General features: G+C 43.7%; 2 protein-coding genes across 5 annotated transcripts; both read right to left on the bottom strand.

Annotated features, from left to right (window-relative positions):
- Nucleotides 1–1,027: 1,027 nt before the first annotated feature.
- LOC306785248 (carbohydrate sulfotransferase 12-like) lies at nucleotides 1,028–6,645 on the bottom strand. 4 transcript variants are annotated; one of them, XM_079279547.1, is made up of 6 exons: nucleotides 6,498–6,645; nucleotides 3,361–4,005; nucleotides 2,966–3,108; nucleotides 2,174–2,302; nucleotides 1,839–2,031; nucleotides 1,028–1,656 (listed from the first exon to the last, which is right to left on the bottom strand). In XM_079279547.1, the coding sequence occupies exons 2-6, from the start codon at nucleotides 3,892–3,894 to the stop codon at nucleotides 1,384–1,386; spliced, it is 1,272 nt and encodes a 423-aa protein (XP_079135673.1). In that variant the 5' UTR covers nucleotides 3,895–4,005; nucleotides 6,498–6,645; the 3' UTR covers nucleotides 1,028–1,383. The 4 variants fall into 4 exon arrangements, with proteins under 4 accessions (XP_079135673.1, XP_079135675.1, XP_079135674.1 ...); XM_079279549.1 differs by having other exon boundaries at nucleotides 3,361–3,913; nucleotides 6,498–6,630; XM_079279548.1 differs by lacking the exon at nucleotides 6,498–6,645 and adding an exon at nucleotides 5,405–5,468.
- A 1,681-nt stretch (nucleotides 6,646–8,326) lies between these two features.
- eif3ba (eukaryotic translation initiation factor 3, subunit Ba) lies at nucleotides 8,327–16,008 on the bottom strand. The gene is made up of 19 exons (XM_079277935.1): nucleotides 15,811–16,008; nucleotides 14,673–14,865; nucleotides 14,462–14,581; nucleotides 14,312–14,369; nucleotides 14,012–14,140; nucleotides 13,746–13,903; nucleotides 13,398–13,529; nucleotides 13,221–13,287; nucleotides 13,091–13,137; nucleotides 12,792–13,002; nucleotides 12,633–12,705; nucleotides 12,425–12,547; nucleotides 12,236–12,314; nucleotides 11,853–11,991; nucleotides 11,604–11,729; nucleotides 11,264–11,341; nucleotides 10,836–10,944; nucleotides 10,633–10,745; nucleotides 8,327–8,878 (listed from the first exon to the last, which is right to left on the bottom strand). The coding sequence occupies exons 1-18, from the start codon at nucleotides 15,908–15,910 to the stop codon at nucleotides 10,645–10,647; spliced, it is 2,043 nt and encodes a 680-aa protein (XP_079134061.1). The 5' UTR covers nucleotides 15,911–16,008; the 3' UTR covers nucleotides 8,327–8,878; nucleotides 10,633–10,644.
- Nucleotides 16,009–16,037: the final 29 nt, after the last annotated feature.

Here is a 16,037-nt window from a genome sequence, read left to right as displayed (position 1 = left end):
CGAGGAGGGTGGGGTCCAACAACGCCCCCTCCTTGCTGAGTGACAGGAGGCTCGGCCAATGGGAGGGGAGGTTTAGAACAGAAGGGGAGGGGCTGTAGAAAAAGCTGGAACACGTGGAAACCGACAGCAGGACAGTTGTGAACGCAACAACAGCGGCTTTTTGTGCAATAGAAAGTAGTGGAGGGCGTGATTGTTTTGTCGTTCACTCTCTGTCAATACACTCCCTACAGCACTGGTGTAATGCAGCTAAGTACGTTTACTCAAGTGCTGTGCTTAAGTACAGATTTGAGGTACTTGTTCTTTGCCTGAGCATTTCCATTTAATGAAATTTCTGAGTGCAGCCCTTTCTTCCTTGTATGGATACTCATACTCCACTACAATTTAGAGGCGAATTTTGTACTTTTTTCTTTTATTACATTTGTCGGAGAGCTTCAGTTACTTTCATAGTGTCTTTTATAATAAGTTTACACTCTTTAAGGGGTCATTCTGTATATTAACTACTTTTACTATTGATACTTGAGTACTTTTTGGTGAAAATACTACTGTAGCCTACTTTTACTTTAGGACACACTTCTATACTTTCATACATTTGGAAGACTCACCGATAGATTGAATTTCGAATGGTAAAAATCAAAGCAGTGGAGAATACCCTGATATCTATTGTGTATCAAGCTCCAAAAATGCTGGATCCTTATACCCATAATGTAGCAGTAGCATCTTTTCATTATACCCTCAATGCCTGGTAAACACCCGCATCTTTCAAACTATATGCCAACAGTTGGTTTAACCTTTACTTGAAATTAAGAAGTCTCTTGATTTTTTGTTAGAAATTAGTATTTTTAAAGCCTACAGTTGATAACGGTCCACAGCATTAGAAGCAACAGAAGACATTAGATATACAACTGTTGCGTGGTACTCCCTGGACTATTAAACAGACCTTACTTACGATTAACTATTTTTATATTGTGGTATTGACACTTAAATATTTCTACCACATACACAATACAAATAAAGTCACATATACAAAAACACTTTATTTCTGTGCCACACATTTCCCTTCACAGAGATGTCAGCCAACAGTCAGCCTCAGTCCTTTCCCAACGACTTACCGAAATACTATTCACAAAATACTGTTCAAAGTGCCTTTACATGGGGAAAACAGACGGGCATAACGCAGCTTGTAAGCAGGTGTGCTTCTGATATGAAATTATGCCAAAATGCAATAATACTGGCAGGCACTTCTGTCATTTGAGGTACGCACAAAGCAAATGAAACAAACAGCATCATGGACTGGTCTTCAAAGGCATTTGCAGGCTCGGCGCAGCCAGCTGAGGTGTGGGCTCTACACACAGTGCAGCGCCCAGGCCTTTGGCTCGGCGTGGTCTACTGGTGGAGCGTGCTGTCAGGTTTGGGATAGCCAAACATCTCAAAGTCTGGTTCATACAGCTTGTACAGTTCTCTCCTCATTCTTATGGGAATCTGTGCAAACCAGTCTCTTTCCCAGCTGGCTGCAGTGCGGTTTCGAGCCCCTGAAGGGAAGCGTAGCAGCTGATCCACCTCCAGAAGCTTCAGCAGGTGCTCCGCGTCTGTTTCCAGGGTTTCTAGTCGCCCGATGAAGTCATACTTCACCTGGCATGGATGGCACAGACGGTACACCTGAAACACACGAAACACAGGCGTACAATTTTATTACTGCGTCCGTTTGTGCGTCTGTTTGTAATACCTGACACAAAGTGCGAATGGCAGAGACGATAGGTAAGGGCAAGAAATACATGTTCCTGGTATGGTCTTTTAAACTGTATCAAGTGGAGCCTTTCACTGCTGTGTGAGACAAGTACCTGCCGCCAGTGTTCGTTGAAGATACTCTCCCTCTCGGTCTCCGCATCCAGCAGGTATGTGATGAACTGCTGAAATGTCGGCTTGATTCCCGCTGCAAACGCCTCCGCCGCTGTCTCTGGCAAACCGCCTGACACATTGGCATAACGACGCAGCATGACAGAGCCAAACTGCTTGTAGAAGTCCTCATTTGGCCTTCAAAACAAACACAAATACACCCAATTCAAGAATGATAGGACTGCAGTTGAATCAACAGTGTAGCCCATTCCTCACCCTTAAATCAAACACTTACACACTCACGCTCTGTCTAAACATCCACTATCTGACTGACACACACCTTCCAAACTTGTTCCTGAAGGCGGAGATAAGACGCACAAAAGGGTCTCGTACAAACAGAAACTTGGTGTAGTGCTGGAGCTTGAGTGCCATCAGGTGGCGGGACAGAGAACCATAATGCCGCCAAAACCTGGCAAGAGACACAAACAGCACACAACACCATGCGAGCAGATCTTTAGTTTTGTCCTGATTGTAACGCTTTTTGAGGGTTAGCTGCTTAGTCCCATGCAATACTAAAAACATTTGGCCACTCAGTGACTTGAAAACAAAGCCTGATCAGTCCTTAAGACGAAAAAAAGGTGTAGAAAAAACACATGTTCAGACATATATCCAAAGACAGACAGCTCCTGAGAGGCAGAGAAAGGTCTGTCTGTGCTGCAGCATCAACCCCCCGCCCGTCTTTTCCACTCCCCTCTTCCAAGAGTCAACTCAGTAAACAACTCCTTCAGCTCAGTGTAGTTCCTCAAACGGTATAACTGAATAATTAAGTGTTTCCGTAGAGCTGTCTAAAAAAGGAACACCTCGTAACTTTTCATTAATTAACGCCTCTTTGAAAACGAGTGGAGACAGAATTACTAAAGAGACAAATCGTACAGCGACTTGCAAACTGAGTCTGCTTAAGTTTCTTAAGGTCTGGATAGACACCCTGATTTATTGCTCGATTTTCCTTTGTTGTCTTTGTGAGTGTGCTTGGCTAACCCAAACTAGCTCTTCTCCTGCCGATTTCAACACAGATCTGTTGTCCACAATGTGGCATTATCAGGGAGTGTGTGTGCGTGTGTGTGTGTCATACTTGGCAAAAGTGAGGTGGAGAGAGGAGTTGTGTACGAGGTCAGGAGGTACAGCCTCTGGGTCAGTGTAAGGTTTCCCTGAGGAGGGCGAGATCAGAGACTGAGACAGGACCACCATCACTCGCTTCCAGTTGGTGCACGCCACCTGAACGGAGAACAACGATGGAGGGAAAGGAAAAGGAAAGATGAGGCGTTCAAAAAAGACAAGAGGGCACGCAAACGTGTGTTTGTGAATGTTGACAAACGCTAGAGAAATGAAGAACTGTGATTTTAAGATGTTTTTTTGTCTTTCTTGCTATTTTTCTCACACTTAGATCCAAACAAAGTGAACGAACCCACCACCCACAGGTTCATACAAATACAGACACACACACACGTACACAAAAGGCAGCTGTACCTTGGGGACGTAGCAGTAGATAATCTGGTGGGTGTCATCCACTATCAGGTGATCCAGCTCCCTGTTTGGGATCTGCTCAAACGCCCGAGTCCTTCCGGGGAATTCAACAGCGTCCTGTCCTGAACACACATCCACGATCCTCTGCTTCCTCGCCTCCTGTTCCCTATCGTCCTCAGCATTACGACTTCTCTCCTTCTCCTCCTCATCCTCCCTTGTTTCCTCCTTCCTCTGTAGTTGTTTTTCCTTCCCCTCCTCCTCTGTGTGCGCCTCAGCCGCTCCCCCCGTCTCCCCAAGCACCAGTGTTGTGCTTGGAGCAGTAGTGGGGACGGCGGAGGAAGTACTGGTCTGGGCTCTGCTGGTGTACGTCGAGTGTGAGGGCCCAGCAGTCGTCCGAGGGTGAGGCGGCTTGTGTTTGGGCTCCTGCAGCGGGTAGAGGTTGAAGCCTCCGACGTCGTCCCAGTAGACGATGATCAGCAGGATCATAAACAAAGACCCCAGGATGAACGCCACTCGTAGACCACGCCATGTTGCCATGGTTATACCCGATCCAGAGCTGTGATTGGTGGGGAAACGTGGAAGAGGTTATCTCAGCTCCATGGTGGCCATCTATCGCGGAAGGACACACTTCCTGCTTGCCAGGTGCAACTGAAAGAAACAGGAAATGTAACTCAAGACTCATGTTCCTTTTTTACGGCGGAATTCATGGAGGCAACGACACACTGATTATAAAATACAAGAACTGGATATTATAGATAGAAGCTGTGTGATACCAGATCAATCCTTCAGTGGCTCTATCTCACAAAATGCATACTGAGGGTCTACTGACAATGGTGGCACATAACTAACTACATCTACTCAAGTACTGTATTGGTACTGTGGTACTTTCTACTTTTACTGCTCTGAGTTAACATTTAAGAATGTCAATATTTTCAGCTCTTCTCAACCCCTCTCGGAGAGTAATGGCTGAAAGCAGCATGCCCAAATGTTTTTCTTCTGCTTTATGGAACAGATCAGATGGAGTTCCTTATAAAGTAACAAAGGAATTATACAAACACTTTAAAATAGTGTGTGAGGATAAACACTGCCAAACCTGTTCTCCTCAGAGACATGTAGCTGATCTATAAAGCAATAGTACATAATTCATGAACAATAAATAAAAAAATGACTTCCAGTTTAAAAGCTCTTCATAAAGAATGTCCTATTAGAACGTAGAACCAACAGTCTTTATGTTCTGTGTGTGTGTACATGATGCACAATGCAACATTGTATCAGCTGCCTGGTTACCAAGGCAACACCAAGCAGCATCCCTCATTGAACTTTGGTTCGGTGAAACCAATAACAATCAAAATGGAACAAATTACACCGCACTAAACTGAAATGAAATACCATCATCATATCCTGCACATACACGCTCTCCAGGTGACTGCCTCGAACATGTCGAAACACAGTCGGGTGAATTTTACAAAACAACCGTTCAGGGATCGAGTCATCTGAGGCTTATCATTTGAAACAGGCGGTGCGGAACGCTAACAAGAGTACGTCAGAGCCTGTGGTGACATTTTTACAAACCAGAAACAAACAAGCATAATCAACGATGAAGGTTGGCTGGTATTGAGTGAAACACAGCCCTCGTATATTATGTGAAAGGTGCTAAATGCTAAATGAATTGTAAGTATTGAGGTTTACTGTAACCGTCTGGGCAACAGTTCAATACGTGGGCTGTCATACACAGAATTTCTGCAGAATTCCATCATACGATCGTATTCAGTTGTTGTTCCATTATTCTTCAAATCTAAAGCAAAGTGGATTCAATTATTGAGTTTTACATATTTAAAGTACAATTGACAATCAAAAAGAGTATCTTAAAAGAGTCAACTCATGTAAAGCACTTTAACTTTATAATAAATAGGCCTCCCAGAAAAAGTTGATATTAAAATACCTAATATTACTTTAAAAAAAAAATGTACAGCTACATTTTGATAATATTGAGGACTACCTGTACATTGTGATGGGATATTTCTATTTACTGAAAATATCTCAATACCTCTTCCTGGGATGTAGCCAAACAAATAAGAAATGAATTAATCCGATTTGCGCTTGACATTATCCATCATTCTGTTTCCATTTGAAAGTCCAAGTCCTAAAGGGGACATTTTTGAATGTATGTGCTATAAATGGTTTTGCCCAGGGCCCGTGGGAACCTCAGGCTCCTCCCGGGGCGCTCAGCTGTCACAGAGACGTGAACAAACGGGGCCGTGGGGGTGGAGGCCGCTTCGGACCAGAGAGCTTATTGTGTGTCCCATAAAAACATCTGCTGCTGGAGGAAAACAGTGGAAACATGACGACGCTACAAAGCCAGAGAAATACAAATCCAGACGGTGGAGGAGCACAACAGAGAGTCATACGGCTCAGATTTTTTAGAAAATTATAGTTTTTTTTCCCAGTGGTGTGTCTTTCCACTCGGTTTCAAATCTAAACTCCACGTTGACTGGAGGGGCCTATTTTGAGAAATCAACATCCACACACTGTTCTCGTGTCTTGGCACGCGCTGTACTTACACGCACAAACACGCGCAAAAGGAGGGGGGAAAAACATTATAAATTCCTATGTGAACTTTGAAAGTGTCTGTGAAGCTCAATGACACGTGTGCACTTTAAGTTTTAGCTAAAGGTTGCTTGGTTTTTACTTTGTATTAAAAAAACAAATCTCTCTTTATGAAGGGAGGTTCAGGCTGTTTTATTTCAGTTCATATTTGTTTCTACTCGCAATCACCTCCTCTCAGTCCTCGGTCAGAAAACAGGTTACAATGGTTCCACGGGTTACAATGTGCCCTTTCACCGGACGGTGCGCCCACTGTCCCCCTCTCATGTAAACGGACACTTTCCTTTTGCTCCGCACGCAGCAGCAGCAGCAGCAGACAGGACGACTGTTTTGCTCCAGTGTCTCCTCTGCTCTCTCTCCCCCACGAGCCCCCTCATCGTGCTCCCTTTGAGGTGCAAGAAAGCCGGTTCTGTTCCCTTTATGCCCTTCACATACCGGGAGCATCACGGACACAATTAAGCCAGTCTGAACATGGATCTGTCTGTCTGAGGGAAAAAAACACCAACAAATGACCGGAACCCTGGTTTTTGTCTTACCCGGCAGATGAGCTCCATGGTGCCGGTCGGTCAGCCCTTTGTCGCGTGTCCGACCAGCTCCGTCTGTCTGTCCGTCAACCCGGTGATGAGACCGGGTCGGCACGAGAGGACTGTGGCGGTCTACGCTCTCCACATAATCAAGCACCGTCTCGCGATATTTGGGTGAAAACAGCTACCGCTTTTCTTCAGACAGACACACACACACACACACACACACACTCACTAACCGTTTTACAGCCCACAACATCACACACGCCCACCGGATTTAGGCTCTGAAACCATAAACCCGCCTACGCCTGGGGAAAAAAAGATAAAGTAGATGGAAAGTTGTGCTTAATACAAATAGAACTAATCATGGTAAGTCAAGTCATTAGATATTTAGTCATATAACAGTCAACATTAGGCCTATACGATAGTAAATCAAAATTATAAGATAGTAAATCAGGATTATACTAAATCAATATTATAGGACATTAAATTGTTATGAGAAAGTAAGTCAAAATGATCCCAGACTAAATTAAAATTATGATATGCTACGTCAGCATTTTTTACTTTTGACATGAGTATTTTCCTTTTCCAACTGTTTTTTTGCAGCAGTGGTACACAAAGTATCTCAAATTAGCAGACATTAAAATGCTCCGACATGTATTTTTTAGTGACATAAACAGAGTACTATAATAGTGTAACACAAGCCATTCTCCATGTTGAATACTTTTACTTTTGCTGTACTTTATTATGCTGATAATACTGCTGCTCAAGTAACATTTTGAATTCAGGACTTTTACTTGTAACGGAGTATTTTCTCGCCCACAGTCTCGCTCCTACCTGTTAAGTCAAGTCTTCTATAGAGAAGATGTTAGTTGACTGTTCTGTTCCTCGTGTTGAACATCACAGTGAACATCTGTACATACATTAGGTCTTTAGGTTAATGAGGTAAAAGATCTCTGCAGCCTAGAGTTGACATAGAGTGGAACAACACTGTGCTGGCACATCAAGAACTAACTGTTCTCTGTATATCCTGAAAACTGAGGCAACATGTTGGATACAAAACTGCACTGTAATTATGGACATCGGTCAAAGTAACCTGCTGGAAAACTTCCCAATGAAAGTCTTCACAATGACAGACCGGCTATCCAGAAGAGTAAAGAGAAAGCCGTGATCTTGGCTAAATAAAATCTTTCATGACCACAAAATACAGAGTAGATATGAAGCAGTGAAGGACCTGGACTTAGAATATTTTGAACTATGACATTTAGAAAGAAGAAAATCATCTGATCATGAAGAAATTTCACCTTAAGCACAATAAAAAAAAAAAATGTATCAGATGCAGTGACCTCAGTATCCGCTGATACCCAGCTGAGCTTCAAACTGCAGCTTCTGAGGACAGTTATCGGTTTATCAAATGTGAAACAATAAAAGGTTTATAGTCATCTTAAAAACTGGTAATGTGGCAGATGTATTGAATGCTCAATAGATGACGCGTGTTCAGAACTGTACACAGGGTGGAACTAATACATATCTATCAGTGAGATCTGTTGTGTACTTTGATTAATCAATTAGTCTATAAATGCCGATCAGCTTTCTGGAGCTACAGGTGATGTCTTAAAATTGCTTGGTTTTGTACGAACCAAAGCTTGAAGATAATTCATTAAAAGTGATTTAAAATGTCCTCACATTTGAGAGGCTGGAACCAGAGTACGTGTTTCTTTTTTGGTTGATAAATTACTTAAACTTATCATCAAAATGGTTCATGTCACTCAAGCTGAACAGGAAGAGAGCACAGACGATGCCCTCTTCAATGAAGAACCAAACAGTGAGACACAGTCAGGTAGCATTGTGTTTGAATGTTTATTTAAAGTTATTCCCACTGCGCACCGCCTCCCTGTGTGAAAGCCTAATCTGAAAGGAGGAGGATACAGGCCACTATAGTGCCACATCAGCACATTTATAACAAAGGCTGCTCGTTCAGCCACAACACCATCACCCCCCACTGGTATGGCCCTCTGATAACACACTTGCATGGTGAGGCTAGTTCATAACAACCCCTGTAAAAAGAAGGTCCGATGAGAGCCGGGGCTGAGGTTAGAGAGCAAGTTATTCCAATCGATGAATAGAAAAAAAAAGGAGACAGTATTACTAAATACCAAGTTCCACAGGAAAAAAAAAAATTAAAAAAAGATGGTGTGAGACAAAGAGAAAATATTAAATACAAAGTATCCTCTCTTGTCCAGGGATGCGGCTGTTGATCCGCAAGGCGTGCTTTGATGATGTCACTAAATATGAATGTTAAGGTTCTTGAACCCCAAAATTCACAACGTGGTCGTCGTCCTCCAATCAATGACGCAGTTCCTCTCTCCTCCTTCCACACAACAACGGATGGACTGACAGAGAGAGAGAGAGAATACAGATTAAGAATTACTGTTTGTTATCTACAGAAACAGGGACAGAGGGGGACAGACGCCCACAGTGGTCATCAGTCTTAAAGGTTGAACTCATGATTAGCAGACGTCCCTAATCAAGAAACAGAAGTTAGAGCGTCTCTAGCTTCTGTACGGTCACGTAGTCCACAGTGAAACAGAAAGAAAGTTTGCAGAAGGAATTAAAGAAATCCTTTGCATTTGAATGGACCGATAAAAGGTGTTTAGGCGTATAGCGTGAAACGGAGCTACAGAGGACGTGGGCTTCACACACACCACCCTCACTGGTTAGATCAGGAGGAGGATGAGGGAGAGATGCAAGCCAAACTTTGCAGATTCTTCAACCGGCTCCGTGTCACAGCAGCGCAGGAAGTACATGCAGACAAACGGCGCATCATCCGGTGGATGTTCATCTGCATGAACTGCGGCACCGCCAGCACCGCATTAAAACAGAGCCGGTTGAAAATCGTCAGTTTCCCTCGAATTAATTACACATCAGTCAGAGTGTTCCGGAAATGAAAAAAAAAAATAAGGTCCTGCCTAATATCCAAACACACCTTTTCCACCACATTGCTCTGTTAGCTCCTACAATACACAAACGGTTCTATATGACAGGTGTGGCTAGCTGGTCGCTCAAAGTCTTATTTGACTGGATGAATTTTTGTAAACGCAGGATGAATCAACAGACATTTGAAACTAGGCCTGGTATACCGGTTCAACCGGAATACTGGTTTTAATTTCACGTATGATATGAATTTTTCATATACCGTCATACCGGTGGACAGCCGAAACAACTTCTGTTGCTCTTTACAGGGAGCAAAATACTTTGTTCGCCGCTGAGAGTGCTACTTCTTCTTTTAGTTTTACGGTGGTTGGCATCCATCCTATTGGTGCATTACCACCTTCTGTTCCGGCGTGTGGATCAGACAATAGACTGTGACCACTACAGTCGGGGCTACTTGTCTTAAGTGTATTAAGAGGGAACCCTAGTCATGGTTATAACAACAATTAACAACCCACAACTAACGCTGTTTAACAGGGCGAAACACCACGACACAACAGTTTGTGACAAACAATTTGTAACACTAATATTTGCACATTTATCAAATTTCACTGCCGAACTGCATGCTGGGTAGAGCTCGCTAACAACAGTCTGCTAACAGCTGGGAGAGGCTCTGTCGCTCCAGTAACGTTACATTAAAGAACAGAAAAGAGCGATGCAGGATGAACGAAGTCTGAACAACAAGCGGCATTTTGGTGAGACACATATGCAACGCTGATTACCGTGTAATATGTGTGGTATTTGTTATAAAACTACGTTGTTAGAGGGTGATAAGAAGCTGTACATGGAGGGGCTTAGGACCCAGGGGAATGTAGGTGAAGGAAACAGGAAGTGATGGAACGGAAGCCACCCCACACAAAACAGCTGTTCACCGCTAGCTGGCCGGTTCTTTTTGGCGTTAATTAATTAATGATTTAACGCGTAAAAAAAAATACCGCGATATACCGTGAAACCTCCAGAATTTTACAAAATCCCGTGATATGCATTTTGAGTCATACCGCCCAGCCCTATTTGAAACTGTTGAAAAAACAATCTGACACAGATTCTTTTGACATACATTTGTCATATAACAGATGACAAATGAACAAACAACACAGGGACACAGGATTCAAACTGGGTAAATGTATTTTTCATGTCACTGGGTCGTTCATTTTACCTGCGTAGGGGACTACAGATCTCCAAGGGGAATGATTTCTTCGTTGATAAAAAACTCAATGGTCTCCTCCTCCCAGTCTTCCACATTGCTGTCCAGCTCATCAGAGTCCACTCCTGGAGGACAGAGAACAAATGTCAGTGATTTCCTTTCTTACAGAAACAGACTCGGTGGGTGGGTGGTACAAAACATGAGGAAGGTCCCACCTCCCCTGAGCTCGAGGCGGCTGCTCTTCTGATCCAGATGGGTCTGCTGCGCCGTCTCCCTGTAGCTACGGTAATCATCCATCATGGTCCTGCGCTTGTCCACCAGCTCCTACTCACAAACACATAAAACATTCAGTATCATAAAACGGAACAATGCTCTGGGTCGTAAACATGCAGCGTTTGTCGATAAATGATTAATTTGCCTCTAGTATGGAAGCTATAATTATGCAACAAAGAGATTTTGAGGAGCCTTTAAATGTCCTCGTGAGAGACAAAGATGGTTGAAATAGAACTTTCTTCCACCATATCAACTAGTTAAAGAGGGATAATACAGATAGTTGTGACTCTACTAACTCTAGATACTAGATAAAAGGTTAAGATATAGAAGTGACTAGCCTGGATCAGTTAAAGAAACAAACATGTCAAACCTTAGAAGCCTTGGACTGGCTGAGACGATCCTTCTGCTCAAAGATCTTTGAGTATTTCTTGAGATCCTTCTTGATTATCTGCAAGAGGAAGATGGATATTTACTGTAGAAAGATAGTAAATTACATAAAAAACGACAAATACAATATGACGTAGGCGTTGCGCCAATACACAGGACGTTGTAGATGCGAGCCTCAGATCAGAGTTAGAATCAGGAGCCGCAGTGCAGCTCTCATACGAGGTGTCAGAAAAGTTATTTCGTATGTCATCACTGGCCCCACACACACAGATACAGTATGTGTGTATATATATATATATATATATATAAAGATGAAATGGTACCTTGATCTGTTCTATGCCGAGCAGGGTAGGGGGTCTGGGTCTCCAGAGCAGCTGACAGAAGCGATCCTTGCTGTTCTTCTGGAGAAGACGGCCCTGGAACGTCCACAGCCAGTATGCATTGTCCACCTTTAATGAGGAAAAGGATGCAAGTTCAGTATGTTGTTATGATGTCCGCCCCCCATCAACAGTGAATTGGTCTGGCAGGAATGAAAGAGACAAGTATTTGTGGCGTCACTTAGCAGCACGCACCTTGTGGCTCCACCAGGAGACGGAGGTGACGAGGTAGCGGCCGGTGGGGTCCCACTCCACATCAGAGGCCATGTAGTGCTCTGCTATGTTCATCATGGTGCAGTCGGACGTGTCCACAAAGGCGAGAGCTCCATTCATACTGAACGCAGACAGGAGGCGAGAAGATCATACACTCGCACACGACGACGTCATCAAAACTGACAAATATATATAAAATACTGTGAGCCTCAGATCAGAGTTAGAATCAGAGGAGCTTAGCTCTCATACGAGGTGTCAGAAAAGTTATTTAGTTTTGTCATCAGCGGCTTCTTGTTGCTGTCACTAACACACACACACACACACACACACACACACACACACACACACACACACACACAACTGACCTCCTGAGTCCAGCCAGCACCAAAAACTGTCCCTGGGGGCTCCAGAAGATGCTGTTGGCCTGCTGCTTGTCAAACATCTCTGAAGAAAAAAAGGATCAAGTGTCACAGTCAGTGGAGGTTTGCTGTGCGTCCCAGACTGGACAACCCAGAGTCAGAAAGACAGTTTGCACGCAGGTCTGATCTACTCACTCGTGAGCTCGATCTTGCCGTTGTTTTTGACATGATAGAAGGAAACGTTGATTCTGGGAGACTCGCCGTGGAGTACGGCAAACTTGCTGCCGTTGGGTTCCCATGCAAAGGCTATGATGCTTTCTGCAAAGACAGAAACAAAACGAACAATGCATCAGGAAACTATTTAAAAAAAAGAATACGTTGAATGTTATTTTCATGTTCTTACCCTTCATCTCCACCACATCGACAGGAACCTGCTTCTCTCGCATGCGGAAGATTTCAAAATTGGTGACGACGCCCTGAAAAAGGTTGAAAAATAAGATTAGCATGTGCTTTTTATTTGGTTTACAGTGAGGTCTCAGCTGTTGCGCCTCTTTCTCTTTACCGGTGTTCCTTTCGGAGTCCTGTCCACTTTCACACACAGGTAGTCTCCGTTTCTCTGCCAGTGCAGTTTGCAGTCGACAACATTGAAGAGGTTGCGGACGCGGATCTCCTGACGGGTAGGTATCTGCATCAGAGTCACTCTGGCTGGGATATCCTTGTCCTCGGGTACCCAGAATGCTATGATGTTGTCACCAGGAGACCATGAGAAGTCCCTGAAGATAAACGAAATGCACAGATTATTGTCAGTATTTCCCCCAATTAAAACTACCAGAAACACACGATAAAAGCATCATCTCTTACTTGATCCCGGAAATCTTGAGACTCTTCTTGTCGAGCAAGCCCATTGACTAAAAGGAGGAGAAAAATTAAAGAAAAATTATAGCTGCACACTTCACAAACACAACTATATGTTGTCTTTGTTTGTACTTACTGGAGTCTCGTAGATGCTCAGCGTGTCTGTGGTCATCCTGGCAAAGAACTTTCCATCGTAGCTCCACCTGGGAACCAATATGCTCCGTTATATTACATTCAAATCACTGCAGGAGCGACAGCCGGGAAAGCAACATTGAAGTCATTTAGATTTCGACAATGAGAGGGAGAAACTGACTTGAATATGGGCCAGTGTGCAGAGCTCTCGCAGTGGAAGCCTCTCTTCTTGTGTCCGGTCAGAATGTCCCAGATGATGATGGCCTGTGGGTCCTCCTTTGTGTCCATCAGGGGACTGAAGGTCACCACATACCTGGAAGGCAGCACAACCACACATCAGATACAGCACTATTCATTTCACATTATCCATCGGTCATTATTAATAAACGGGCATGCGCAGATCAATCAGATTTGGGTCCATGTTGTATGCCTGATTTATTGAAAAGGTGCATCAGCTCACATCATTACCGCTTGAAGCCTAATCCTACGAAAGAGTCAATTAGTAGTGCTTAACAGCAACGTTCATTACCTCTCACATGGTGAGAAGTCAATGAGGGACACGCCCTGATGGCTGAACCTCTGGATCTGCTTGAACTTCTCGCCGCCCCACAATGCAATGCCACGTTGGTGGAAGGTGGCCAGGTAGGTGCCTTTAGGAGACCAGCGCACGTACGTCTCAGTCCAGCGCTGCATCAAGATACAAAAAATGTCATTAGTCTGCAAGCCAACCAGTACTGTTGATTTACATTATAACCTCGATTAACACAGCAGTTCAAAGCGAGACAAACTACTTACTGCTCTCTCCTCAGATACGATTGGCTCCTTAGCATCGTTGTCGAAAATAGCGGTCCTCTCCCCAGCTTCGTAGATCACACTGTACTGGTCACGACAGTCTGTGTCCTCGATCCAATGGCGCATATTTCCCTGAACAGACATTTTGGCATATTAATTTGTTGATATTGAGTTGCGAATTTTAACGGATTACACCGGAGCGAATCCTCCCATTTCTGCTAAATTTAAGAAATACAAAAATCCTACATAATAACCTACTTATGATTAGTAAAAATAAGTATTTGTTGAAAATAAAATACTCACAAAATCTTTAAACGGCTGCTTCTCAGGAGTTTCCCACTCATCACTGATGTTCATGTACCTGGAGAAATAAGCAAACTACTTTACTCTTCTTGTCTCACACACATCTGCTGTCACATTTGCTGCTTCTCTTGTCAGACACTGAGCACTTACTTGTCAAAGTCGGTGAAGAGATTGACTCTGAATGTATGTTGTTTGTCGAGTTTGTATCCATCTGCGTTCTTTACCGCCTCGAGGGCCTGGGAGGGACCACCATACTCCAAGAAGATATACCTGCATGAGATATGGGTTTTATTTTACATCTTAATTTCACACATTAAAATCAAGAACACTTCCATAACAGTGTATAGAGCAGATCACATACCCTTTGGTCAAGCCGTCAGCCTCTGGATAGAACTCAGTGGTGATCTTGCCAAATTTGGAGAAAATCTTGTGTATGACGTTCTTGAGTTTCTCCAAGCGCTCTGGGCCCACCTGAGGGACGTTGTCCACCACCACCACAGAGTCTATGCCGTCAGCCTCCTGGGGCTTATCCTTCAGGATGTCCTCCAGGAACTCTGAAGAGAAAGAGATGGGAAGATTGGAGAGGGTAACACTAACATGAGTCACTCATCTGATCAGTCTGTGTTAAACTTTGCTCACAACTACAACTTCAAGCCCCAATAGTGCTCAATCCAAACCGCGAGAGACTACGGTCTTAATTCTCTGAGATTATTTGAATGATCATCAGTGCTTTTAATATAGAGACGGGAAGAGAAAAGAGAACATACATGCAACAAAAAGGTTCTCAGCATCTTTTGTACAGTGCACACGTCTTAAACTACTGCATCTAATGTTTTAGAGAGGTGTTAATCCAAATGTATTGTTATAGTGGGGGTTTGTGGTGCTGTGAATTGTGTCACTTTAATTAGAGAGGTGTTTCTAATGTTTAGCCTACCTTAATTGATATAAATGGTATATGACTGTTGTATACGACTTCACTGATTTAAACTTTGTAAACGAATACACTCAGGAATCACTCGATTTGCTGATATGTCATTTTATCTGCAGACATGAGGGGCATTGTGCACCCTGCGTTAGCATCAACGTGTATCTGATGTGAAAGGTAGCATCGTTAGCAGCTGTTTCATGCGATCCACAGACTGGAGGTTCGCAGTAATGGTCTTGGCCTTAAATATTAACTCAGCTATAATAAAATGAGTGTCATTAGTTAGCGTCGCCACTGCTTTAATTGTCAAGATGACATAGACAAGGCCACAGTGAAACGTCTCTGGTGAGGCTTCAGCGGCCGTGAAATGAAACAGAGTGGGTTTTGGAAAATGGCGATGTACCGTTATATGTTTTATAACCTGGTAATAACATCTCAAGGTTTAAATATTATAGTTCGGTAGTCGGAGTGACAAGCTAACTCTCCTTGTAGCATTTGTAGTACATATATTACGGCTGGTGGCTAACTGTTAGCAACAGGCCAGAAAGCAGCGGTGTTTCCTGCTCGCACTCACCCTCATCTTCGATATCATCCTCGAAGTCCTCCGGGTCGCTGAACGAGGGCTCCTCCTCGTCATAGTCGGGGTCGTCCACCATATCCACCGTATCTTGCATTTATCAGGTACTACGAGACGGATTTCTCTCCACTACGGAGCAAAATCCCAAAAATTAAGAGGCTGACGGTCCTCGACCGGTGCGGCACCATGTGCGATTTTGTGAAAATGGACGACGTGACGGAAAC

This window comes from Melanostigma gelatinosum (genome assembly GCF_949748355.1).
Source record: "Melanostigma gelatinosum genome assembly, chromosome: 11".
NCBI lineage: Eukaryota > Metazoa > Chordata > Actinopteri > Perciformes > Zoarcidae > Melanostigma > Melanostigma gelatinosum.
Note: the sequence above shows the minus strand (reverse complement) of the source record. Positions and strands in the feature narration are given on the sequence as shown.

Excerpts from the sequence above, each read along its gene's own strand:
- LOC306785248 (XM_079279547.1), bottom strand. The coding sequence starts at position 3,894 with ATGGCAACATGGCGTGGTCTACGAGTGGCGTTCATCCTGGGGTCTTTG. Across the intron at positions 3,109-3,360 it reads TCTACTGCTACGTCCCCAAG|GTGGCGTGCACCAACTGGAA; the intron begins GTACAGCTGCCT and ends TTCTCCGTTCAG. Across the intron at positions 2,032-2,173 it reads TTCAGGAACAAGTTTGGAAG|GCCAAATGAGGACTTCTACA; the intron begins GTGTGTGTCAGT and ends TTTGTTTTGAAG.
- eif3ba (XM_079277935.1), bottom strand. The coding sequence starts at position 15,910 with ATGCAAGATACGGTGGATATGGTGGACGACCCCGACTATGACGAGGAG. Across the intron at positions 13,138-13,220 it reads TGAGCATCTACGAGACTCCA|TCAATGGGCTTGCTCGACAA; the intron begins GTAAGTACAAAC and ends TCCTCCTTTTAG. Across the intron at positions 11,992-12,235 it reads GTGCTGGCTGGACTCAGGAG|TATGAATGGAGCTCTCGCCT; the intron begins GTCAGTTGTGTG and ends GTCTGCGTTCAG.